Genomic DNA, 26,953 nt, shown 5'->3' on the forward strand with positions numbered 1-26,953 from the left:
GAAACAAGGCCAAATAAATTATAAAATAATCAATGAGTTATTAAGAACAAAGTAAATTACAACGTCCATAAATATACACTTTTTAACATATTTCCTCTTCGCAACAAGCAGGAAAACCTCAAATTTACGTCGAAAATATAATTTACTCTAACTGGAACTGCTCATACAGGTGAATAACTTACAAAATTTCTTCGTAGCCATATGTAACTGCTAGTAAAATATATATTTAAAAGTTGTGTGATTGGGCGTAGGCCTATTTTGTTAGGAATAACCAGAAATTATAAGTATTTCTTACTTGACCTTAATTACTATATAGTTAATTTCTCCTCATGTGGTTAATTTCAGAATGCAATTTTACAATAAACGGTGACAAAGAAGAGTTAAAGCAATAAGAAAATACGCAGCTCAACATATTCGATTTATCCTTATTTACAATAATATTAGAAAAATAACCAAACAAAAACTTACACTATAACATTGCAATAAGTGTGCTGGTAAAATTACTAGAGAGTGTTATGATACTGAATGTACACGTATCAACTTATTAACCCATAGTTACAACAAGTATGAATATTTTATTTATTAATGTTACATTGATCACAAAAAGATCATAGTCAAATCGTATATAATATTTTATATAATAAACATTAAATTAATATCCATCTACTAAATTTAATACAAACGAAACCTGTTTCATAAAGAACACCCAATTCAACTTTTAATGGGTAGTTCCTTAGAGTAACCCCAACTTGTATATTTTAAGTACCTTCTCTCTTCCTTGAGGGAGAATAATTTTTTCAATCATATGCTTAACTTAACACTCCTTATTCCTTTAAAGACGTCGTTTGGAAATATTTACTAAATATATTCCTTCACGTGTCAAATTTAAAAGGAAATACATAGGCTGCTTGTAATAGTTTACGAGGAATTTGCTACTTCGAAGGATTTAATTAATTAATATTCTGGAAATTGCACAGAGTCCGGGAATTTCAGGAAATACGAGGGCCATCCGGAAAGTAGTACCCGTTTCCGCCGCGTGAGGCGCTGACGACGCGAGTAGCCGCTGGTCAAGGTCAGATCGCTTCAGTGGCTTGTCTGCCTTCTCTGTTACAAGTTCCGTGACGCTAGCATTGCCTGTGTTGTTTATGTGGCAGTTCATAATGTTTAAAAAAATTAAAAACGCCGCCAGTTGTGAAGTAAGGGCTGTAATAAATTTCTCAACCCAAGAAACGTTCGACCTTGTGATATTCATCGCCAATTAAAGGAAGTGTATGGAGACAATGTGATGGAAGAGTCATCTGTTCGGCGCTGGTGTCGTAATTTCAACTTGGGGAGGGGGAACACACACGACGATGAGCGTTCAGGGAGACCATCTGTCATTACAGATCAACTGCTGAGGTCAGTAGACGAATTCGTGAGGAACGATCGGCGCGTCACAATTGATGACATTTGAGAACATTTCCCTAATGTTTCTCGAACAATTGTTCATGAAATTGTCAAAGACCATCTGCATTATTCAAAAATTTGTGCAAGGTGGGTCCCTCGCATGCTTACAGATGAGCACAAAACCAAGTGTATAGCTGCTGCATTCAAATTTTTGGAACGTTATTCTAATGAAGCAGACACGTTCTTGAATCGCATAGTTACTGGTGATGAAACGTGGGTTTGTTATGAATCACCTGAGAGTAAACGACAGTCAATGGAGTGGCATCATACTCATTAACCAAAGAAAAAAAAAATTCATGACTGTTCTGTTCACCAGGAAACTAATGGCAACCATTTTCTGGGATCGACGTGGTGTACTGCTTATTGATTTTATGGCCCGTGGAGACATTATTAACGCTAATGCGTATTGTGAAACATTAAAGAAATTACGGCGGGCAATACAAAATCGACGGAGAGGTCTATTGTCTGATGGCGTCATTCTCCTCCATGACAATGCCAGGTCTCATGCAGCGGGGATAACACGACAACTTCTGCAGCAATTCAATTGGGAAATTTTCGACCATCCACCGTATACCCCGGACTTTTTCTATATTACCTTACTGTAGTATAATTTCATTTATACTAAACTAACAATAACTAAGTATTCAATCGTTGTATTATGGCTATTCCGTTCATTTATCTACTTCGTGTCTAAATGGTGTTATATACCTGGGTTTGTAAGCATATTTTTGTTCCTCTATTTTATTATAGCCAGTTATACTGTAATAAATTACAAGGCTTGAATTGGGATTATTTATTTTTATGTGTCTAACCATAATATAATTATGTGCAAAATGCTGCTGATTATCACTGTCGCAAGAAGCAAGAGCTGCTCAATTAAATAACAAGAATTGGATTTAACTTTAGAATGGCGGTATGCTTTATCTCGAGAACCAGTATGTTGATGTACGTTGATGCATTAAATCGTGGTAAAATTAAAGTTAATAAAATCTGTTTAACTGGGATTGAGTAAAATTTTTTAACAACTAAAAGTGATCACATTATAATAGTATCAATATGAATGCAAGGGTTAAAATAAATTAATGCTAATTTTTAATATAAATAGAGTACAAAGATAATTTTTCATAACACTACGGAATAGCGAATGGATTCATATAAGACATTTAACATGTACGGGATTATGTTGGGATCCACCGATTGTTTAAATGTAAAGTTGTAACATTTATGTAATTAAATACCTTACATTATCTACTTCAGCCTCTCAAAAGAATAATTACGTAGACGATACAGCCCTCTGTAGCCAAACCATCAGTTTTTGAAAATAAAAATCCATGCCTGCTCATATATTAAAAATGTGGTACGTGAGGAATAAATAAGTTCATGAGTATACCAGAATGCGACATGTGAAACTCATCCGCGTAGGACAGTCCCTAGCTTACAAAGTTCTGCTCTCTGAGGTCGGACCTAACTGTTTAACAAATAATCATTTATAAAAGTATACAATGAAAATAGGAAAGCTCTGTTTAAGAGTGAGGTAAGGCCTTCATTTGCAAGGGTCCTAATAATATTTAGTGAAGTTTGAAGATTTTGAGAGTTAATCAGTTCTGTAGGGCAGGGGTTGCAGTTATACGTAGCATTTTAGCGTTTTATCAAGAATACATTATGTCCTTAATTTATCTTTATTTATTAATTTACCTTTAAAAGTGTTTGGTCCATTTAATAACTAACATATAACATTTTTATCGATTTTTTACACATGCCACACATTATTCTAAATTTTCTACGGAAAGAAAAAACTTATTACTATTATTATTACTTCTGAACAAGTGCGAATTTATCTGTAAGAGTTTAACTAAAGAATTTAAATTAAGAAAATAAAAACAAGTAGAGCGTTTATCGTTAAAGAACAATACTAATGGAAGAATTACGAAAACCTTTTTCAAATGCATATTTAGGTTTATTGTGTCCATGAGAAACATATTAAGTTATTGGTTTTTAAACTTTAATGGCACAATGCGTGACATCACTGATCGTTATTACTCGTATATGCGATAATTATTACTACTATATGAGTTAATATAAATACAGTTTATTAGTTTTGTAGTAATGTGGAATATTCTGTTACTGGACCTAAGTGTTTCCGTATTAGTGAGACAATACTGTAATGTAAAAACAAAACCGAAGATTGGTTATTCTCACTCTCAATGGAGTGATGGTTTCTCCAATATAATATTCGGGACAGAATTTACAGGTTAGTTCATAAATGAAGTGTTTTGTAGTGTAATCAATGTTACCTTTAATACGATATTCTTTGTCAGTTGTACTAATTTTAAAAGATTTAGAATTAATTAACATCTTGCAAATGCCGCATCTTGTCTTTTTACAAGGATTGCACACGTTACATTTGATGTTATTACTTTTTTTATTGCTTTCATAATTTAATTTTGGTCTAGAAAGAATGTTTTTTTAATTTGGAGGCTAATTAAATATTACTTTAGGGGGCTTAGCAAAAAATTTCTAGTTTTAAGGGAAGATTCTAAAAAAGGAAAAGAAACCTTTAGAATTTTGTTGATTTTATGAAGGGCAGGAAAATATCGAGTCATAAATTTAGGATCATTAGGATTAATAACACTGCAATTGTTTTTAGATGTTCTTATTTGTTTATCAACAAGATGTTTTGGATACCCTCTTCCAAAATGTACAATATACATTCTGTTTATGTAGTTATGAAAGTCAGATTATTGCTACTAAGCTTTTGCCGTTATTGATAAACTCTAAGGGATAGAAGTTTTTTGAGGACTGGATGGCAGCTGCTGAAATTCAAATATTGCACTTTGTTAATGACTTAGATATGAATTTTTGTTTTCAAAGTATGATTTTCAATAACTACATCAGTATCCAAGAATTTCACTGAATTTAGCAAGATATACCATATAAATTCTAAAATACTAAATAAATTGAGATTAAAAATAAAGTATTTAAGCTCTTTGATAATATGCTGCTATTTTATATAAATATCATCCGTGTACCTAAACCAAATTACAACTTTTTAATTTTGACTAGTAGAAATTTGTTTTCCAATAGTCCCATAAAAAGAGTGCCGTAAGAAGGAGCCATCCGTGTGGCCATAGCAGTTCCTTTTGTTTAAAGGTAATACTGGTCTTGAAATTTTAATTTACTCAGGGTTAAATCATGGTCATAAGTTTAAAAAAAATATTGTACATATACATCTTTTAAATAAACATTGCATCCCAAAAAGCATTTGCTCCGCCGGGACTCGAACACGGATCTCTCTTCCGATCATATGTTAGTTTAGTTACTTAAACGCATATGTGACAGATACGGCCAAATACAAAATAGTTGAATTGGAAAAAGTAAGCGCTCTGTGGTGTAATGGTAGCACATTCACCCGGCAAGTGAGAGATCCGGGTTCGACTCCCGGCGGAGCAAAAACTTTTTGTGATTCAATGTTTATTGAAATTATATATATACAGTACATATCAGTGTGTGTATTTGTTCATAGTAACAGTTTTTAATTATTTTTAAAACGCTGTGTTCATGTCTAAAAGTAAAATATAGTTACAAAATTGAACGCTGCAATGGATTGGTTTTTCTATATATTGATTATTTACAGAAAGTTGAAGACGATATTTGTAGTATATAGTAGTTGTTATGTTGTACTAATAATGATCACTAATTTAGCTGATTTGTAGTTTAGTAACCCATTTTTATCATCAAAATAAATTCTTATACTTTTATGAAGACTAACACATTACATGAATAACACGGTTTTGAAGAAGCACATAAATAGAAACGAGCGACCCTATTAAAATATAAGACGGTTGAAGTGGGTATGTAATTGTAAAGAGCGTGAACAATGGTTAGTTGATAAAAGAAAAGGAAAGAAATCTCTAAAGCCTGACGGAATGTATTTCAGTAATTAGGTATCCAGAAAGTAAGAAATGTGTTTGAAAGCATTTTAGGTAATTACATCTGAAAAAATCTACATTACAAAAACTTGGATACATTTTATGAAATATAAAGCTTGTAGTTCCTTTAATTTATAAATTTCTGCAACGTAGTTTACACTTCCAGTTTTGATTAATGAAAATCATTCCATGGTTTTATATAGCTATCACAATTTATTCACTCCACCGATAAAATGGAATTCGACCGTTTCTTGGTCTTCCCAGTTTTGGCATCAAATCGGCTCAGTCCCTTACGACAAGCTCCATCGTCGGGTTTACAGTGTGACCATGTCACAAGACAGAATTCTTTTCCCTTACAATAATATCAGTCACCATTTAATAATTTAGCTTTGAAGTCATTAAAGTTGTCCGGATTGGGAATCCTCACTCCTGGACATTAAAACTGAAGGTGACAACAAAGCCAAAGTCAAAATATTTATCACACAATTTAATATAATTCACTGTTTTTGGCGATAGTTAAAACATAAAATAACTAATTGAAATAAACAATCTTTTGAAATTTATATATATATATATATATATATATATATATATATATATATATATATATATATATATATATATATAGTATATATATTGCACATAGGTTAAAATATAGCTATAATATGCTATATCTATAATAGTTATAAAATTGATATGAAGGGAATTATATAATATTTTTAGTGGCTAATATATAGATTTAGAAATTATTTTCTTTTATGAAGGGAAATATGTAAATCAAAGTGATTTATTCTTTCAAATGTTTATTATATTTTTGCTACTAAAAATATACCTCTTTTAACTAACTGTTACAATTTCGGCTACAGAAAACCAATGAAATACTGACTCAAAGAATGTAAATTAGAAGGCTGTTGAAATATTCATTCAATACTGGTCTAACAACAATATCCAATTAAGAAAACTTAAATATTTGGAGGTAGATGAATATGCATAACGGACGGCAACTTTGATTAAATGATTTTAAGTTAAACTCAATAATAACATATTTTTATTATAGCTTTATACTTATTTACTCTCAATGAGGTATTGTTTATTCACTTATAACTATATTTGAATAGCTTATTTTATTTATTTATTCTAACGCTACAGACCATTTTACAATGAGGAGAAAATTCGATGGCATATAATACAATGTAAATCAATAGTTACCAGTAGCGTATAGCTCACACAGCTGATAAATATTTTATAAAAGTAACAGGTTAATCATCAAAAACAAAAAAGTAACAACTGTAACAACAAGTAACGAAAAAGAAAATAAATACTATGGATCTGATAACACCAACAGCCTACAATAAAATAATTAAAATAGTACTTACGATAACTAACAATATAGGAAACTGAATTAAATTTTGAAAGAATACGTTGCATATAGAATATGCAGTAACAAACTGTAATAACAGCATCAAAACAGTATAAGAATAACAAAATATATAGGCTATAAATTCTAGAATTTTATATTTAAAATTAACACTAACAAATAACAATAATACTTAAATATACGTTAAAAATAACAACATAACATCATAGATACAATACATGAACTAAATGAATGGCTGAGTTGCACATCTAAATCTATAAAATAAACTAACAAAAACAACAAAGTATGGCAACAAACCACCATGCAGAAGGTATCAATAACTGCAATGGATATTACAGAGTGGTAAGAATCAAAAATAACAAACAATAATTGTTAGCAACCAACAGCATATGCACAAACACTAACATAATTTATTTAAAAAGAGGCTTAAATATCTATATCGCTATTTGATATCTTTTATTATATATATATATATATATATATATATATATATATATATATATATATATATATATATATATATATATTTCTTGTGTGCGTGTGTATGTTAATGAACTCCTCCTAAACGGGTGGACCGATTTTAATGAAACTGTTTGTGTGTCTTCAGGTGGATCCGAGAATGGTTTAGATTAATAATTCGGTCCAATTTAAATAGTTTATTTAATTAATTTTTTTAATAATAAGTTGTTGTTGATGTTGGAATGTTTTACATTGGATCCGCCAGACTGCGCTACGAACGACACGTAATACAAAGTAAACTGATACTTAACAGCTGTGAATATTTTCAGCTGAAGTTCATCAAAAGAGGCAGAAACATTTGTTCACATTTAAAATTTAGAAAGTTCATATTTTAAATTTGTAAAGTGCTTGATCAGTAGTGTAATGCAGATTGCAAAGATGAAGTTTCACCAATTGTTCTACGTAAACATTATAATATTACAACACAGCCAGAATGTTTTTCTATTATAATTCCAGGTTTTCCCGACAGTTTGTGCTGCTATCAAATCTGTGTGTTGTTTTGTAACATTCTGTAATTATTGTTTGAGTGCTAATTGTTATAATACTTAATAGAGATTGAAGATGTTTTAAGTGCATAAAAAACTATAGTTATTTATTAAAGTTATTGAACTCATTTTGCACATTTATTGAAGTGAGTATATTGGTCGCATACCTCAAATAACCTAAGTAGCATACAAATCAAAAGGTTGTGTTTCTATGTGTGAATATTGTTAACAGTTTAGATAATCAAGTTTTAAACTAATTTGATTTAAAATAATTTGTTGTACTTTACATTTTTTAATCTGCAGTAAGAATTGGTCACAGAAGTTCAAATTAAGTAGCATACAAATCACATTTGTGAATAACTACTTATTGTTAATAGTGTAGGAATTGGTTTTAAATTAAATTCTGTTGGCCAGTTCCGATACTATATTGTAATTTTAAATTACTAATTTTATAACAAGTATATTTTTTAATTTACAACTTAATTTATCGTAATGCTATTGAATGTACAATATTTTTTGTTAATCCTTCAGGAGTGTACATAAACAAATTAGATGGTTTTCCGATATGGCTAAAGTAGGCTATAATAATTGGCCTCCATCACAATCGAATTATTGATATTTCTGAATAGCCTATCCAAACTACTATCCGAATTGGATTATAGTTATTTAAAGGCTGAAGTATAATAAGCAGCCACCATCACAATTGAATTATTGATATTTCTGAATAGCCTATCCAAACTACTGAATTTCATCATAGTTATTTATTCGGTCAAATTAAATTAAATTTTTAATTATAAATTGTTGTTGATGTTGGAGTGTTTTATATTGGATCCGACAGACTGTGCTACGACACGTAATACAAAGTGAACTAATACTTAACAGCTGTGAATATTTCCAGCTGAAGTTCACCAAAGAGGCAGAAACATTTGTTTACATTTATATTACGTTATTATAAAGTGCTTGATCAGTAGTCTAATGCAGATTGCAAAGTTAAATTTTCACCAATTGTTCTATGTAAACATTATAATATTACAACACAGCCATACGTTTAATCAATTATAGTCTTGAAAGCATAGAGTAAGCATAAACATGTAAAAATAACACCACTTCTTATTTCAATATATTCTGTACTCACTTTGGAGGATAGAGATTATCCAGATTGGAAGTTTTAGCTTTTAACTGAAATTGACAGTTTGTGCTGCTATCAATGTGTGTGTGTGTTGTTTTGTAAGGTTCATGTTTCAAAAGTAAATACGGCAAATAACATTAAAATATAATAGAATGAAGTTATAAAAAGTGTACTACGTGGCCGCATTATAAGTTTATAAAAGCCAACAGGCAAAAAGAAGAAAATAAAAAATAAAACATCGTGTAATTATTGTGTGAGTGCTAAGATTATAATAGTACATTAATAGAGATTATTGGTCGCATTACCTCAAATAACCTAAGTAGCATACAAATCAAACTAATGGATTTAAAATAATTTGTTGTAATTTTACATTTTTAATCTGCAGTCAAAATCGGTCAGATAAGTTCAAATTAAGTAGCATACAAATCACATGTGTGAATAACTATTGTTAATAGTGTAGGAATTGGTTTTAAATTAAATTCTGTTGGCCAGTTCTGATACTATACTGTAATTTTAAATAACTATAATGAAATTCGGTAGTTTAGATAGGCTAATCAGGAATATCAATAGAGGTTATCCAGATATAAAATTGGCAGTTTTAGTAAAATACACTTTTAACTGAAATTCGTAAATATTAAGTGTGCAGCGATTGATCAGTTAATTTTTGTTTATAAATAAATTGTTTTTTATCTTGGTATGTTTTAAATTAGATCCAGCAGAATGTGCTACGATCGCAGTTTCAAATGTTTTTCTATTTTAATTCCAGGTTTTCCCGACAGTTTGTGCTGCTATCAAATTTGTGTGTTGGTTTGTATCATCGTAAAATTATTGCGTGAGTGCTAATTGTAATATTAAGTTAATAGAGAATCACATGTGTCAATAACTATTGTTAATAATGTAGGAATTGGTTTTAAATTAAATTCTGTTGGCCAGTTCTGATACTATACTGTAATTTAAAGTAACTATAATGAAATTCAGTTTTTTGTACTTCAGACCTATAGGGAATACTTATTTAGTATATTAGATCAATTAAATTCTGTTGGCCAGTTTCGATACTATACTGTAATTGCAAAAAACTATAATGTAATTCAGTAGTTTAGATAGACTAATCAGAAATATCAATAAGTTGATTGTGATGGTGGCTGCTTATTATACTTCAGCCTTTAAATAACTATAATCTAATTCGGATCGTCATTTTAGTAGTTTAGATAGGCTATTCAGATATATCAATAATTCGATTGTGATGGTGGCCACTTATTGTACTTCAAACCTATAGGGAATACTTATTTAGTATATTAGATAAATTAAATTCTGTTGGCCAGTTCCGATACTATACTGTAATTTTAAATAATTATAATGTAATTCGGTAGTTTAGATAGATTAATCAGAAATATCAATAATTCGATTGTGATGGTGGCCACTTATTGTACTTCAAACCTATAGGGAATACTTCTTCAGTATTTTAGATACCGTAGTCTATGTTGTTATACATTTTTATCTAGAAGTTACTTAATTAAAATTACATATTCAATAAGTTACTCATATTCATTGTGTACTATTATACAGAATTTTATTTTTACAGAAAAATGCCACGTCTTTGTGGGAGAGGACGAATAGTTATTCAATCATGTGATTTATATGCTACTTAATTTGAACTTATGTGACCAAACTGTTAACAATAGTTATTCACATATAGAAACACAACCTTTTGATTTGTAAGCTACTTAGGTTATGCGACCAATATACTCACTTCGTTCAATAAATTTACAAAATTAGTTCAATAACTTCAATATATAACTATAGTTTTTTATATACTTCGAACATCTTCAATCTCTATCAATGTAATATTACAATTAGCACTCACACAATAATTACACGATGTTACAAAAACAACATACATATTTGATAGCAGCACAAACTGTCAGGAAAATCTGGAATTAAAATAGAAAACATTTGAAACTGTGATCGCAGAGCATTCTGCTGGATACAAGGTCAAACATTCCAAGATGGTCCACTCATTCAGGAGGAGTTCAGCTCCATACACACGCACACAAGAAATATAAATATAAAGATAATGAAATTCGGTAGTTTAGATAGGCTAATCAGGAATATCAATAGAGATTATCCAGATATAAATTGGAAGTTTTAGTAAAATACACTTTTAACTGAAATTCGTAAATATTAAGTGTGCAGTGATTGATCAGTTAATTTTTGGTTTATAAATAAATTGGTTTTTATCTTGGTATGTTTTAAATTGGATCCAGCAGAATGCGCTACGTTCGCAGTTTCAAATGTTTTTCTACTTTAATTCCAGGTTTTCCCGACAGTTTGTGCTGCTATCAAATTTGTGTGTTGTTTTGTATCATCGTGTAATTATTGTATTGAGTGCTAATTGTAATATTAAATTAATAGAGAATCATATGTGTCAATAACTATTGTTAATAATGTAGGAATTAGTTTTAAATTAAATTTTCTTGGCCAGTTCTGATACTATATTGTAATTTTAAATAACTAAAATGAAATTCAGTAGTTTAGATAGGCTAATCAGAAATATCAATAATTCGATTGAGATGGTGGCTGCTTATTATACTTCAGCCTTTAAATAACTATAATTTGGATCGTCATTTTAGTAGTTTAGATAGGCTGTTCAGATATATCAATAATTTGATTGTGATGGTGGCCACTTATTGTACTTCAGACCTATAGGGAATACTTATTTAGTATATTAGATAAATTAAATTCTGTTGGCCAGTTCCGAACTATACTGTAATTTAAAATAATTATAATGTAATTCGGTAGTTTAGATAGATTAATCAGAAATATCAATAATTCGATTGTGATGGTGGCCACTTATTGTACTTCAAACCTATAGGGAATACTTCTTCAGTATTTTGGATACCGTAGTCTATGTTGTTATACATTTTTATCTAGAAGTTACTTAATTAAAATTACATATTCAATAAGTTACTCATATTCATTGTGTACTATAACACAGAATTTTATTTTTACAGAAAAATGCCACGTCTTCGTGGAAGAGGACGAATAGTTATTCAATCATGTGATTTATATGCTACTTAATTTGAACTTATGTGACCAAACTGTTAACAATAGTTATTTACACATAGAAACACAACCTTTTGATTTGTATGCTACTTAGTTTATGCAACCAATATACTCACTTTGTTCAATAAATTTTCAAAATTAGTTCAATAACTTCAATGAATGACTATAGTTTTTTATGTACTTCAAACATCTTCAATCTCTATTAATGTAATATTACAATTAGCAATCACACAATAATTACACGATGTTACAAAACAACACACATATTTGATAGCAGCACAAACTGTCAGGAAAACCTGGAATTAAAATAGAAAACATTTGAAACTGTGATCGTAGCGCATTCTGCTGGATACAATGTAAAACATTCCAAGATGGTCCACCCATTTAGGAGGAGTTCAGCTCCATACACACGCACACAAGAAATATAAATATAAAAATAATGAAATTCGGTAGTTTAGATAGGCTAATTAGAAATATCAATAGTTTTGATTGCGATGTTGGCCACTTATTATAATTCAGCCTTTAAATAACTATAATCTAATTCAGATCGTCATTTTAGTAGTTTAGATAGGCTATTCAGAAATATCTATAATTCGATTGTAATGGTGGCCACTTATTATACTTCAGCCCTATACGGAATACTTATTTAGTATTTTAGATAAATTAAATTCTGTTGGCCAGTTCCGATACTATACTGTAATTTTAATTAAGTATAATGAAATTCGTTAGTTTAGATAGACTATTCAGAAATATCAATAATTCGATTGTGATGGTGGCCGCTTTTTATACTTTAGCCTTTACATAACTATAATCTAATTCGGATAGTAGTTATATAGGCTATTCAGAAATATCAATAATTTGATTGTGATGGAGGTCACTTATTATACTTCAGCCGTATCGGAAAATCATCTAATTTGTTTGTGTATACTCCTGAAGGATTAACAAAAAATATTGTACATTCAATGGCATTACAATAAATTAAGTTGTAAATTGAAAAAATATACCTGTTATAAAATAGTTTGTTGCAACTTTTTTACCTTCAGATTAAGAAAGTTTTCATTTAAAACATCCTCTACATTTCACATCACTCATGTTATACTCACATACTATCGGTTGGTCGAAGTGTGATTAAATGTACATGTGATGAAGTTAGATATTGTAATAACTTTTTAATAGACATTTTTATCAAAACAGCCCAGATTGTTACAGATTAATCAAAGTTTAAAATTTTCGAATTAAAGACGTGTGTACAGGACAACGTCTGTCGGGTCTGCTAGTATATATATATATATATATATATATATATATATATATATATATATATATTATTATAAAACGACTACATTATAATTCGTTTATTAAAATCATGATTTTTTAATAGGAACTCTTACAAATTATCTCTTATTAATTACCAGGATTGTAACTAGACTAAATGTATCTCACCTACTATCTAGTTAATGTGTCACATGGTAACAAAAACAGATAACATGGCAAAACCGACCATTGGTATTCCCAGTATTTCTTACTTGGCTTCGGTAAAACAATCCATAATAAACGCTATACTAATAATGGTTGCTGATGTTTGCTGTTTCTTTTTATAACTAGTTTCATCATATCGTGTCGTTTTCAAAACACGTAGTGAGTGAAGGTTTTAACAATTCAAACTTTAATTTGCCGCCCAATCTGATAGACTAACATTAGTGAACTCTAGTTTTTTATATTCTTCTTTGCTCTGTAATACCTTCAAAATAAGTTGTCATTTGATAGGAGTTCCTACTTGCCCTACTTGGGTGGAGGGGTCAAAAAATTCTGTATATGAAGAAAAAAGTCCTCAGTTGGTTAGATAAACATGTGCGAAAATAAATCCTTTGATCTTTATAAAACAGAAAAGTTATAGGGATTGTGGTGGGAACTTCCTTTACTCTGACAAGTATAAGTGTACTCTGACCTGAAGCCCTGTTCCTTGGTCCTTAAGAGAGTTCCTCTCACATTATTTCTAGTATATAACTAGCACTAGACTGTATACACAGAAAATTCCTCTTGGGGGTTGTCTGAATGTTATCCAATATCTCAGTAATTTTCATTCATGAAATGTTCTTTAGAACATTTGTCATTATGTTCTTGTGACTGATAATACCTTAATATACTCAAGAAGTTCTGTCGGGACTAATTTCAAACATTTTAACAATAATCTAAATTTTTAAAAAGGCTTTGGTATATTTCCGATTACTGGCCATGATTAAACAGCAATAAGAGAAGCGTATGTTAAGTTCCTTAGTTGTAAGCAATTTCTTTTTTAAAGAAAAATTATTAGTTTCCAAACCTTAAGTGAAAAATATTTCATCGTCATTTAATTTTAAGATTTTTAAATAAATACATTAATATAAATTCAAGTGCGTGTAAAGGAAATATAAAAACATACATTTTTCTAATACTAATAAAACTGAATTAGTGACAGATAAAGTATCCAAAGTGTCCAATCCAAACTTAGATCACTAATAACAAAAAGATCCCTAGATGTTTGTTTACAATTATTTTTAATGCCGAGACCAGTGGACATTTAAATCATCCTTAAATATAACTGTGAGTTAACAACTATTCTCCACTAAACTTCCCTGCTACGGAGTTATAGTTGACGTATGCCATTACAAAAATCACACAACAACTGGATTTTGAATTCTTTAAAATAAAAAGAGTCTATATGTAAAATACAGTGAGACGTCAACTGAAGTTATAAAAGTAAATAATATTTTTTATGTACAATATAATACAAATATCTGCACTAACAATATTTTTGTGATATCTCTATAAACAATATTAAATGTATGGTTATAACTCTCTACAATTAATTTGATTTAAAGTTTGCGAACTAAATAGAAGTAGCACTATGTCACTTGTCTTGATGTACGAGTATGTGCATTAAACGTGTGAGTTGGAGATGAGACTCCCAAGAACTTCCCCCCCCCCAAACCACAATTCTCAAGAGTGCCTCTAATATCTATTACAACTATGAAAATATATTTTGTCGAGTTTTCTTAATGGTGTGTATGTGTAATGGTTTAAAATGTTATTAAAGAAATGTAAATAGAAACGTTCAGGAAGAAGTACAAATTCTCTGTTACAGAGGAGCAGTATGATGGAAAATGGATAGGTTTCAACTTAAAATCAAACTTACAAATCTGTTTATGAATAAATGCTCTTAAGTGAGTAATAAAGTGTATGTATTTAGTTACTGTTGGGTGGGATAAGATTTGGCTCGTCACTGCCTGCAAATGGTGAAAGAACCGGATTGAATCTGTGTTGTACTAGAATCCTGTAAATAGTTACCAGTAGCCAGTCTCTAGTACTCAGTAACTAGGAATACGTCACGATTAATCAGTCACTAATAGTCACCAATAGTTAGTCTGTAGTACTCAGTCACCATTTTCAGTAGTGGCCAGACTTTAGTACTCAATCACAAGAAGTTACCAGTTAAGAGTCTATAGTATTCTTTCACTAGTATTCACCAGTAGCATTCACTCGAGTACACAGTCAACAGTGATCAGTCTTTAGTAGTCAGTCACTAATATTCACCAATAGTCGATCTGTAGAACTCAGTCACCAATAGTCACCAGTGGCCAAGCATATAGTACTGTCACAAAAAGCCATCAGTGGACAGTCTCTTGTAATAGATCATTAGTAGTAACCAGTAGTCAGTCTGTAGTACTCAGTCACTAGCAGTCACCACTATCCATCCTCTAGTAATACTCAGTCAGTAGTATTCACCAGTAATCAATCTGTAGAACTCAGTCACCATTTTCAGCAGTGGCTAGACTTTAGTACTCAGTCACAAGAAGTTACTAGTTATCAGTCTCTAGTATTCTTTCACTAGTGTTCACCAGTCGCGTCTCAAATAATCATCCACTTGGAGTTACCAGTAGTCTCGTATCATAAATAAAGCTTTTTTAGTTCGGTGACACGTAATAACACTTCTTCTTTTGGTCATAACATTCTATAGTTTATTTTGTCATTTTATTGCCATAGTCTACTTGTAACAGAGTTATAGACTATGCCTTTTGAACAGAAACTACTTATTGCTGTCAATAATCCTGTTATTTAATGTCACTTATCTTGATTTCATAATTTCCAAGTTTCATATTGCCTTTAGTTACCATTATCTTAATACACTGTTCTGTCACTTGTCTACCGAGCCGCCCACACGTCCATTTATCCCTTCGGTATTTACTGTTAGGTTACTTTGCTTGTAAGTTCACTATCATTATAATCCTGTTATATAAAATGGAGATGTATGTGCGTTGGAAATAAATAAATGAGACTTTGCACCTACTTCCATAAGTCATGCTTCACAAATTCGGTATATATAAACTTTAAATTAGGTAAATATAAATTAATTCAAAACATCAAAGAATAAAAAACAGTGCTAAATTAAATATATACTAAAACATAAAGTGTCTCTTTATTAGTAATAGAGATATTACCGATTTGCTACTAAATTCCACATTGAATTAATACCTGACGTCACACATGCATTCAGACATTGTTATATTGTAGAGCTACGATGGTAATTATATTTTATTACCACTCCAATAATTGTTACAATATAAGACAACTAAATATAGTAATGAACTAATACTGTAATGTTAAACTTGCATTTATAATAAAAAAATTTTACAATTTTGTAAAAATAAAAATCAAAGAATTCAAGTTTAGATATATAAATTTTTTATATTATATCATAATTAACACTTTAATATGACAGTAATGTAATTAATCAACAAGAAAACAATTTGATTGTACTAAATGTTAAATGCGTTAATTCTTGAATGCACGATGTTACTTGTATAATAATCTCATACGCAGTGTAATTCATTTATAAAAATACTAGCAGTTACCCGCGCCTTCGCACGCAATTCTCTGTTGAAAAACAGGACAATATATATATATATATATATACAGTAACTGCTAGTATTTTTATAAATGAATTATACTGCGTATGAGTTTATTATACAAGTAACATCGTGTTGCTTGAATATCTATATATATATATATATATATATATATATATATATGTATTCTTTTTCTATGACATAATAAACAGGCTAGAGATAATCGATAGTCACTCAAAGCTATTCCAATCTCCTGATCCAATGTAGATTTAAGTTTAAATAACAGAGTTTTGGGATCCTGAAGTCGTAAAGTGAAACAGTTTTTATAAGATTAGTATTTCCCTCCCACATTCCATGATCATTTATTGAAGTTCATCGATGGCTTCAGTATCAATAAGAATTAGTCTTTTTATCCCAATGACGAAAGTGTATCGTACAAGTAAAAAGTTGCTGCGGTTAAATGGGTATATTGTGGTCGTTTGAATTCACCCTCGGTGTTTTGGCATAATAAGTCGCCCACCATTATCTTATTATTTTCATTAGCAATGCAAACAGATGTTTCAGAAAGTTTGTCGAATTATAGCTGTCAACAGCTGTTTACTGCCAGTTTAATTTTAATCATGAAACGTTATTACGTTTCGTTCTTATCATAACATTCGAATGTAAACAAACAAATTTATCAATACGAATTTGACTTTATTTAGTGAAATAAATGTGTTATGGGTGGTAAAAAGCACTCTAAATGTTAATTCTGACCAAAAGCTATACCTGTTCCAAATTTCAGCACAATCCGTATGGCAGTTTCAGCGTCATTCGAGGACAAATCTCCAAATATCCAAACATCAAAATATTCCAAACATTCAATCTTTCGCATTTATGATATTAGTGGTATTTTAGTACTGTTTTATTATATATCAGCAATCTGACAAATGTTAAACATTTTTATTTGTTCTAGTTTCTTTGTAAACTTGAAATACAAATCAAAATTATTATTTGAAATTTTTAGAGAAAAATATTTGATAACATCTTATAATGATATAACGTACCAAACATTAATAATGATACTAAGTCTATAATCCTTAAAATAACAGGAGATTTATCAACAATTTTTGGATTGAAGGATGCAACATTTTATTGTACATTATATTGTATATAATTGACTTTTTTACTAATCACTATACACAATAGTTCTAGTGGTAAGACTTAACATATTAATTTATTATCATAGGAGAACACAACATAATACGTCATATGCTGTAATAGTATCAAAACATACTGAAATTTTCTAATTACGATGCTCAGGACACTTAGGATAAGGACACTCAGGATGAGTATCGTATCCTTTTCCAAGGTTTGACACGAAAAACTTTCTACCCTCTTCACCTTGATCCAAAGCATTCAGCTTCCCCATTTCTGTAGTGGACAGTTGGAAGTCAAATATCTGCAAGATACAACACAAATTAAAGGAAATTCTACCGGAAGAAATTAAAAAAATTATAATTATTTAATACACCGAATAGTACTATGGACATAAGATCATCAATTTAGAAGAAAGAGAATTAACAATAATAGTATTATTATAATAATTATCAGTCGTATGGTTCAACAATGTGCATTTTTTAGTAGTGACATATAGAAAACTTAATAATAATATAATAAATATAAAATAATATATACGGAATCAAAAACGTATACTAACATCCAGGTTCTGTTTGAGACGTTCAGGATTAGAACTTTTCGGTATGACCGCCACCCCAAGCTGCAGCAGGTGTCTCAGCAGAATTTGGCCTACAGTTTTCTTGTGGACCTTGGCTATGTGCACCACATCATCTTCTGTCATTGGAGATTTGAGTTGAGACCTGCAAACAGATTATACATATACTGTCAGTGTTTTGAACCTTGAAAATTTATTTTCTTTGAGTATCGCTGCCTTAAAATAGGTGGCAATCCTAATTGGGAGTTTTCATATACGAGTAGATTATGGCTGCATACAACCTCTCCTCCTGACAATGGACACACACACTATTAGGGCTCTAAACATAAACATAATTTTAAGGCTTCTTTTACGGTTTTAATTTTAAGATTTAAAATTAACTTTAAATAAAATTGTGTAACTAAAAACAAGATAGAAAACAAGTACAGAAAGTAATAACACAAAACTGTGTCTTTGAATTTGGAATGAAAAACGTATCTTGTCTAAAAAAAATTATATTTGCAAGTAAAGTACTATTTTTTATACTTTAGTATTAAGTAATGGATGTGATGAAATAGGCTACGTGTTGATGAATTTGTGTGAGTAAATTTCTTTGAAGCGCTTACTAGTTTGTTGCTTTATTACATAACAACACTTGCGAAATAAATAACACAAGAAAGCGAAGGCATAGTGCTTAGAATTGTACAGTAGAATATTTATACATCTTAGCTCGATAAACGTAAATATTATATCTAAGAATGCGTTATATTTAAATTATAAGTGCACAATCTATAAAACTATGATTGAGCTTGTAGGCGAAGAAAATTAGAAATGAGAAAAATTCGAAAAAAAGAAATTAGTTTAAGGTTCATTTTAAAACATGATATTTCTTTAACATGGTAATGGATTTTCCTTACCAGTTACACTTGCCTTTACACACCTCTTTTCTTCGTTACCATCAATGTAAACAAGGAATGGTAGAACTATTATGTTACTCTGCTAGGTAACATCCATGAGTTCAGTTTTCAAACTTGGTGCAGCTCCAATTCATGTTTAAGTGAAAGATTTATTATAATAACAAACTTAGACTAGGATTCTCCATGAGCCATGAGCCACGTGTTTCCTCTATGATCAATATTTACTGAAATAACTTGTATGCTTATAAATACTGTATAGTTTGCAGATTAAACTTTCTATCTTAGAGTTCTATTTCGTCAATCCAATCGTGATCCCCAGTTCCTTAAAACAATAATTGGATAGACAGCGGGATGTATGTAATGTGTTATTCCACAGCCTTAAAAAACGTATACTTATACATCCAGGCTTCTTTTTAATTTAATTATTTCCCTATTCCAATATGTTTTAAAATGTTGCATTATATACAGCCGTACACATCTCTCTACCACTCACTAACGCTGTCAAAGCCAAAAAATCATAAGTTATTTAGTTTATATTTCCCTACTCTTCTTTCTTCCTTTTTTAAATTAATCTATTTTTCCTGGACATGAAAACTTTTATGTTTACGTCTGTACGGCACTTTCATACATTGTTCATTCTTCCAAGCTCAATTGTGACAGTAGTCGTACTATTTGCAGTTTCCGCAGCCTATACTTTCTTTACTGTTTCGAAGTTGAGTTATTTGCTACAGACAAGTCAAGACGAATTTGTCTGATTACAGTGCTTTACTACGTGGCCGAATCTCTGAGTCATCTTGCCAAGCCTATATCAGACTTGGCCCTACAATCCTTCCATTCCTTTACTTCATTTGGCGTATTCATAATCAAGATAGAATACTGCAACATGAACTTGTGTACTGGGTTTCCTGTTACTTCTCTTACATTGTTAATATCATGCTTAATGTCAAATCCCTTTTGAAATGTTCACTTATTACGTGTCCTTCAATGTTTCTATTAAATACAAATTACTTTTCATCCCAGTGTCTATAGTCCAAGCTCACTCCGCACACTATCATAACAAGTGTCTACCGCACTGGCTTCTTAACTCCTTTACGTTTAATTTTTTACCGATTTGCCTGTACCGTCTTCATCACAAAATCAATAAATATCATCAATAAATAGTCTATCCTACTACTACTAATCCCCTTAACTTTCAGTCTGATTTCAAATAATCGCACAAGCATCAGTATCTTTATGCTTTTTCACATCCTCAATTAATTTCCTTTTTCTCTTGTTTTAGCGGAGTAAGTGGAAGAAGAGAGAGAAAGAAGGAGATAAGCTTTGATCTCCTGTTTTAAACTTTGATTAGAACACCTGGCACTGCTGTCCAACATTCAAATTATCATCTAAACTAACTTACATTGATTTCTTTTACATTAACGAGAAAACTTATGGCAGGTTCTTAATTAAAATTATATTGCCAATATAACTTTTCATTTTAAAATTCATGATGTTTTTTTCTACTACTCACTCGGTCATGTTCTTGGGTCCGTTGAAGACGGAGACCGCAGCAGGAGAGCCGAGGCAGGCGTAGGCAGTGACAGGTACTCCGTGCTTTTCTCCCCACTCTCGTAGTTCTTTCTGCTGGAAGTATAAGTGGCATTCCACCTGTTACACAAAAAATATTACAATTAATTTTTGTTAGTCATAGCTGTTTAATATACAGCAACAAAACCAATACGATTATCATATTTTCAATTTTTTAACGCATTATTCATAATCCCATTTCACACAAATTACAAAACGCATTATACCATATATAAAACAATTCAATTACAAAAACCCATCTAGTAAAATGGATAGTTTAGTCATTACGGAGAAACTTAAACTGCACCTGGTTTGTGGAAGGAGGGATTCTGGCAATCTTCAACAGGCGATCCATTTGGCGAATATTGAAGTCAGACACTCCTATAAACTTGGTCCTACCAGCATCCACCTGCGCTTCCATAGCCTGCAACATCCAGTAATTACTGTTTTCAGATTAATAAATCAATACTAAAAAAAATATGTTTATGATTATTACGCGTGGGAGATGCAATTTCCTTACATCAGATGATTGTTATAATGCATCACTTTTGATTTCTAGAAACCAAGTAGGCGGTCATAATGAATATTTTAGTAAATAGGACGCCTTTTGTCGAAGAGTAATACCAATTGAAATACTACCATACTACCATAGCTCTTATATAAAATTAGTTGAAAGTAAAAGATTAGTTTAATTATAGGTAAAAGCCATTTTAAGACACATATTGTTTGAATAAAGTCTGTTTCAAAATAATTGGTAGCGTATATGCAACGTAGTAAGAATACATTTCTGTATTGAAGGGAATAATAAAATAACATTATGAACATTAAAGACTTACCTTCCAGATTGCCACGTGATCGGTGTTCATGTCTAGTTTTAGGTATCCATTCTGGTCTAAAGGAAATAAAACTTCTCCAGGCTGGAAACCCACAGGTTTATGCAGAAGGAACAGATCTAAGTAATCTAACTGGAGAGATTTTAGAGATCGTAGAAGATATTCTTCCACTAAGTCCTTGTTCATTGCAACCATTGGTAGCTGTAACCAACACAGAGATACAGTAAGAGAGAAATGAAAGCATAATTGTCAGTAAGTTCCCTGAAACTACAATTAACTGAATACTGCTCTAAGCCGTATGCTATTAAACCCAAGAAACACGTCGAGGCTAGTAATGGTATTCTGTGTTGGTAACTTGTTATCCAACAGATATTTCAAATATGAGAGGCGATAATGTTGAAACCTTTTCCCATGTTCGCTTGGCATTGCTTACGTTATCCAATTAATTATTACTGTAATATTCTTTGTTTGAACTTTATTTTTAGGCATACTGTAGTATGCCAGTAAACCTTTAGAAATTGAGTATCTAACATTGGTACTGTCAAATTTATTAATTAGAACAAAGAGCATACTTCCAAATAATACACCCAAGATTTTTTTGAAATCAAATCTATTTGCTCTTTACTTTCAAATATACAGCAATTAAAATCAATAGGATACAACATAAAATACCAGCACGTGGGCCTAGGCCTGTGTGTGACGGCGAGCTCTTATTTAAAATAATGTTAACGATTTCCATGTTTTAAATTATGTAAATTTTATGTTGTAAATAATGTTAATTATTTCAATAATGTTAGAGTTATTAACATTTTTGATCGGTGCTATTCATGTGTGTGCCCTCAAAATGTACTTGTTTATAAATACTAACGATTTAAAAGATGCGTGTTCACATAGTAGTCGAAATTCAAGTCCTATAAATAGTTTGACGCACTCTACTTAGGGAAAAAACTACGTAAAAAATTGTTAAGGAAAGATTACATAGCAATGTTTATTTAGAAATAACTTAACCTTATTTTAAACTAAACCTTAAGAACATACAATTCTGAGAAATACTTAATAGGTAACAATTTCCTGTAGAATACGAAAATCCTTAATATATTTTATTTATTTGTTGCTTTTATTTTACCTTGGTAACGATAAACAGTTCCTCCCTCTTAATCTTCCCACTGTCCAGCCATCTCTTGAGAGCTTTCCCAATGGCCGCCTCATTGTTGTACATGTAGGCCGTGTCTATGTGTCTGTAGCCGGCCTCTATAGCCATGTCGATAACTCTTCCCACTTCGTCATCACTGATCTATGGAAACACTTATTTATTTAATAAATGATTAATGGTCTAAGTTCATTAGAATACTAAAATAAATAATTGTAATAGATTATTAAGTTTTAAGTTACGAATAGCAAAACACTATTTAGATGGAAGGTACTAAGAACCTGCTAAACGTAAAACTAACATGATTACTTCTATTCTAATATTCCAACTATGATAAAAAAAACAAATTAAATTATAATAATTAATCAACAAAAAATTTTTTATAAACTTTATAGACACCTCCGTTTGTTTTTTAAATTTACTACAAGATTTTCTAACAATAAATCATTTTTTATGTTATAATCCCTGAACGTAAATTGGTAAAAACAGCTACATCAATTTGTATAACCCTTATAAAAAGTCCTTAGATATTTTTTTCAGTACTGTGGAAAAGGTACTTTAATGAGTTTTCAAAGCAAATGCACATAATAAGATGCAATTACAAGACATTTGCGTTTAATAAATAGCCAAACACAATTTAAAGACGCTTAGTCTAAGCTAAGATATGATGTATACTTGTATTTAAAATAAATTTCTGGCTAAACTTAAAACGTGAGTGTTAGAACACTTTATAATAGAGTACATGTACGTGTGAATACACTTTTTATGCGGCGTCTTGATCATGACATCAAGGAAAACTCTTCATCGGCGATAGAAATAAAATTCACAGGAACCAAAAGTGCTTGTACACGGGAAAATCTTATGAAAAGCGTGGGAAACAGCTAGTATATTAATAAAGATAAGGAACTACCTTTTCATAGGTCATTCAAATTGGACTTAGAAATATTAAAAAATCAGATTTTTTAGCATAGTTTGAATATATTTCATAAATTATGTACAAATTGGTATCATCTGTCTAAAGATGGTGATAAACCATTAAAGATGCATATTATATTTTATCAGTCCAGTCACAAAACAGTACAGACTACATATCTCTACACTGCCTTCGAAGTTATTATGAGCAAATCTTATATTTAATTGATTCATCAGACATATATTGTACTTAGCCTATAATGATCATATAATTTAAATAATTATATTGACTGATCATATTCAATCATAAAATTATTTACTATTAAATAATATTAAATTTATATTATTAAATAATACAATATAAATAATAATAGCAAATAATAACCATTCTTGTTATTAAGCTTAGAAAATGCGACCCCCATAATAATTATTATTACCAATATAATTTTATAAATTCAAAAATACATTATTTTTGCACTTTTCAAAATTTCTTATAAAATGTTTCACCACTATCAGCATTTAAAAGGTTAAACATGCCATAATGGCAAGGTTATATATTACCACGAGAAAATAGAATGCATTGCGCAACACTAGTATTTAAAGGCGAAGTTTTGTTCCATATTTTACTACTATTTATATAAACAGACAGCCTCAAAATTTAAATGTTCTTAGAGATCATAGCTATAACATCATAACCATTATTACTTTATCACAACAGATACAGTGTTTCAAAATATATAAAAATATATTAATCTGTTATAATGTTTTGTACATACTTCACAATGATATTTGAGATTCACCAACAAAGTATACTATTAGTAATGCACACTTAAGCTGAGTACACATGAGAGTAGTATATCTCGGTAAATGACATATTATAATTGAGTTGATTGATGTGCCAATTTAACCTGCCACCATAGACAGATCGGATGTCCCTCTTAATTTATTCATTCATCTCTTAATTTATAGTTTTATAATACTTATTATTTACACATTTAGTACAAGACAGTTAAAACACCACGAAAGCTACCAACGAATACGTGGACCAAGGTCTTAATAACCGGTAAAGTTTAGGTACATTTCAAAACAAATAAAACGAGTCAATACTTTAATTTAAATTATTTTTAGTTTCAAATCCAAACTAAAACCCTGTACATAATATGCTATATTGTAACGACATAAATCACATATTCATGAAAACTGCTTTAACAGTTAAGTATAAGAATAACGGGTACCAAGGCCGTATGCAGAAAGATATTATCGAGGAAAATAATAGTCACAATGACACGCATGGTTCCCAACTGAAAATTATTGGTACTTCGTGTACACATGTAGAATACTGCAAAAATCAATATCCAAGGCTTCCTGTAGGCGTCTTATGATTTTCAGTCATTAGAATGGGATCACCACTGATATAAGAGCTGTGAGATGTAATTACCTCCAACAAATTACCCCGTTTGGATGTCAAGAGAACTATATCGGGTGAATATCATATTTGCTGGTGAGATTTAATTACTTCCAACAAATTTCCCCGTTTGAATGTCAGGAGAACTAAAACGTGTTAATATCATATTTGCTGGTGAGATGTAACTACTTCCAACAAATTTCCCCGTTTGAATGTCAGGAGAACTAAAACGTGTTAATATCATATTTGCTGGTGAGATGAAATTACTTCCAACTAATTACCCAGTTTGAATGTCAGGGGAACTAAAACGGGTAAATATCATCCGTGCTGTGTTTCCATCCTTACATATTAGATTAAATTTTGCTAACCCGGTTTTGAGTACTGCTCTAATTGTTACCTAATTCAGAACAAATAAGGTAATGTTACAATAATAAAGATACTTTTAGATTCAGCTATTTTTTACTTGTTAAACATGGTTAATCAGAGTTAGAAATGGTGTATTGATTACTCCATGAAGAATAATAGGGAATTATAATAGTCTGATATCATCATGATATTATACCTAAGGGAAGACAACTAAAAGATACTTACCGGAGTGTTTTAGCTGTCACTCAAACGCTCTCATACATGGATTTATATTTAGAATGTAAGGCACATTTCATATAGAATATGTTAAAAATAGAGTACCAAATCTTTCATATTTCATTAAGACATACTTTTTCTTTTTTCAAAGTAGAAAATTTTAAGACATATGTGTAACGTAAAAAATAATTCTGTAAAAGTGTAAAGATTTTTCTTGGAAAATCTTTAAATAACATGTAGATTATTTTAAATCCAATTATTTTATTTTAGTCTTCCATTTTGTTGTAGAATTAAACTTTGTTTTAAATAAATTACCCCAAAGTGATCTTTTTACTACAGCTGTTGACATTGTCATAACATGTTTACATTTAACATGACCTCTAGATTGGAGACACAGTGTATATAAATTCTGATAAATTTATTTTACTGAGATTATTTAAGTGTTTTCTATTTTGTTCCATTTTCTTTCTTAATATTACTTTTATTTTATAAATTATAGTTTTCCATACTTTTCATCTAACACAATTTTGCATGTACGTTTTTAAAAAACAATTATTAATTAATAAGTGTTGTTAAAGTCATTCAACATTGTAAAACTTGGCATTGGGTTGCAATTAATATTTTATAATCATAATATAGTACAGTTAAGACATACCTTTTCTTCTGAACTTCGTGTCAGAGTGCCAAGGCCGATAACTGGCATTCTCATCCCCGCAGCGGAAGTGATGACTGAAGCTTTAGTCAGAGTTGCAGCCATGGTTGCGTCTGTAGTGAACAGTAATAATCCGTGTCAATATATATAGCAGCTGTGAAGTGGTCTTATTAGCTACTGGTATCTAATAGGAAACACCTCTCTAGATGTGTCATAATCTGGCGTTATCTATGTAGAAACACAAACGTTTTAATCTTCTTTACAAATGGAGTGGTCTGAATATTACACAAGAGTCTGAAATATATCGACTGGCTACTAATATTGGACTACGAGTCATATTTTTATTTTATTATCATTGCTTCCATGTAAGGTTGTGCAATAGACGTTCAGTTAGTTAAACAGTTTTAA

The 26,953-nt window shown here is 30.4% G+C and overlaps 1 protein-coding gene across 1 annotated transcript; it reads right to left on the bottom strand.

The window, feature by feature from the left end:
* Positions 1-17,949: 17,949 nt before the first annotated feature.
* LOC124363937 (1,5-anhydro-D-fructose reductase-like) lies at positions 17,950-26,650 on the bottom strand. The gene is made up of 7 exons (XM_046819210.1): positions 26,549-26,650; positions 22,971-23,138; positions 21,848-22,045; positions 21,319-21,435; positions 20,956-21,092; positions 18,535-18,694; positions 17,950-18,276 (listed from the first exon to the last, which is right to left on the bottom strand). Exons 1-7 carry the CDS (start codon positions 26,648-26,650, stop codon positions 18,121-18,123), a joined length of 1,038 nt encoding a protein of 345 aa, XP_046675166.1. The 3' UTR covers positions 17,950-18,120.
* Between the last annotated feature and the right edge of the window lie 303 nt (positions 26,651-26,953).

Source organism: Homalodisca vitripennis, chromosome 5 (genome assembly GCF_021130785.1).
Source record: "Homalodisca vitripennis isolate AUS2020 chromosome 5, UT_GWSS_2.1, whole genome shotgun sequence".
Lineage (NCBI taxonomy): Eukaryota > Metazoa > Arthropoda > Insecta > Hemiptera > Cicadellidae > Homalodisca > Homalodisca vitripennis.